The sequence below is a fragment of the Arachis hypogaea genome, chromosome 6 (genome assembly GCF_003086295.3).
Source record: "Arachis hypogaea cultivar Tifrunner chromosome 6, arahy.Tifrunner.gnm2.J5K5, whole genome shotgun sequence".
Classification (NCBI taxonomy): domain Eukaryota; kingdom Viridiplantae; phylum Streptophyta; class Magnoliopsida; order Fabales; family Fabaceae; genus Arachis; species Arachis hypogaea.
Genome location: NC_092041.1, coordinates 20396877 through 20398904, shown reverse-complemented (window position 1 = coordinate 20398904; position 2028 = coordinate 20396877). Strand labels below are relative to the sequence as shown.

The following is a 2028-nucleotide window of genomic DNA, read 5'->3' as shown; positions in this document are numbered from 1 at the left end:
CCCTTGAGTTCATGGAGCAAATTTTTGTTTATGAAGGTGAACTACTCTACCGACTTCTCTATCTGGAACTTCTCCATGTCCCCTTTTGGTTCTGGTCTTGGCTTGTCTTCCATCCTTACATCTAGGTCTGTCAAGAACATGCCGACTGCCTTCTTAGACTCTTTCTTTAGGGAGAGACTAGCGTTGTCGCAGGCGATCGCCGCTTCTAGGTCTCCCTTAATGGAGCCAACAGTTTCTCTGTCCATCACGAACTTCATTATTAGGAATTTGGTACATATCACGGCTGAAAATTCGTTGATGGATTTTCTTCCAAGAATGATGTTGTAGGCTGTGGAGTCTCTGAGGACTACGAAATCCGCCATAATCGACCTCCTAGCGTCACCGGCTCCAAGGCAGATTGGGAGAGAGATCGTCCCGTCGGGCTTTATATAGTTATCGCCTAGCCCCATGACCCCGTGTTGGTGGCTCTTTAGGTTAGACTCCCTGAGTCCCATGGCGTCGAACACGTTCTTGAATAGGATGTTGGAGTCAACCCCATTATCGACGATGATTCGCCTGACCAACCCGGTCCCAACCATTGCCGTGATTACCATGGGGGGTTCAGGGAGGTCATAAAACCACTGATCTTCTAGACCGAAGGATATCATGGGGGGGGTCTTCTGCTTGAGGCGGTGGGACCTCCTATCGAGATAGAGAGGATCCAGATATCCTTCTTTGCTACTGACTTGGATTTTGGGGGGAGGGGTATCGCGCCCGACCACAACAATAACCACAAAAGTTGGGGGGTTGTCGGTATTCTCTGTGGGCTCTTGTCTTGCCTTGACAGCCCAGTTACGATCTTCTTCTGAGCGCTCCCGTTCCCTTCTCCTTGGTTCTCAGATAAGTCGGGAGAACTTACTCAACTTTCCTTCCCGGATGGCCTGTTCTAAAGCATCTTTGAGGTCGAAACAGTCTTGGGTCTTGTGACCGAAACCCTTGTGATAATCACAGTAGAGGCTTTTGTTGCCTCCCATTCTCTCTTTCAATGGTTTGGGTCTGGACAGGATTCCCTTGTCCGCAATTTGCTGATAGACTTCCACTATGGGCGCCGTGAATGGCGTGTACTTTGTGAACCTCCCCACCCGTGGGGGTTGTTTGTGTTGCTTGGCTGGGGTTCCGTCCCTGCAAGCTTCCTTATATTTGTTGACCTGGGGGGTCTGCCAAGCTGGTGGGTTCGGGAGCTGCCATTTATTGGCTACTACAACCTGACTGACTTCCTTATCATTGATGTATTCTTTGGCCACGCTTTGAATTTTCTGCATGGTCCATACAGGCTTAATTGTGAGGTGCTTTCTAAAGTTCTCGTTTAGTAGGTTGTTTGTTAGGCAAAGACTAGCAACCGAGTCCGTGAGGCCGTCAATTTTCAAGCATTCGTCGTTGAACCTGTCCTGAAACTTCCTGGTCAGTTCCCCAGGATTTTGGGTAACCCCTAGCAAGTTAATCGGATGTTTGGCCTTGGCTATGCGCATTGTGAATCGGGCTAGGAAGCTTTGGGAAATGTCTATGAAGGTCGTGATAGACCCTTATGGGAATGCGTTAAATCATCGGATTGCTGGACCGGCCAGCGTTACGGGAAATGCTTGGCACCTAATCGTGTTCCAAATTCATTCGTGCCTCAAAGGATGTGAGGTGCTCTTGGAGGTCCTTAGTCTAATCGTACCTCATGTCCGTTGGCTTGTCAAAATTTCTCGGAAGTCGAACCTTGAGGATTGAGGGGGTGGAAAGGGGTTGCTCCCATGATGACGGGTTCCAGCCGTTTCTTGGCCTTCCCTTTTCAGGACTTCTCGTGGGTCTCGGACCCACCTTGGGTAGGTCGGGAGGTCGCTTGTGTGTGTGCTTCATCTTTGCCTCTTGTTGGGCTCCTTTATCGGCTCTCATGTCTTCGGGAGGGGGAGCGAGTGCGGGTGCGGGATCGGCTAGCGTCGCCTCGGGATTAACTGACGTCTCCGGGGGAGCGGCTCCTCGCTGCCAACTCCCTTTCGAGGTTTT

General features: G+C 50.6%; 1 protein-coding gene across 1 annotated transcript; it reads right to left on the bottom strand.

Annotated features, from left to right (window-relative positions):
* Window positions 1–875: 875 nt before the first annotated feature.
* LOC112805437 (uncharacterized) lies at window positions 876–1508 on the bottom strand. Its single transcript, XM_025847825.1, has one exon. It carries the CDS (start codon window positions 1506–1508, stop codon window positions 876–878), a length of 633 nt encoding a protein of 210 aa, XP_025703610.1.
* Between the last annotated feature and the right edge of the window lie 520 nt (window positions 1509–2028).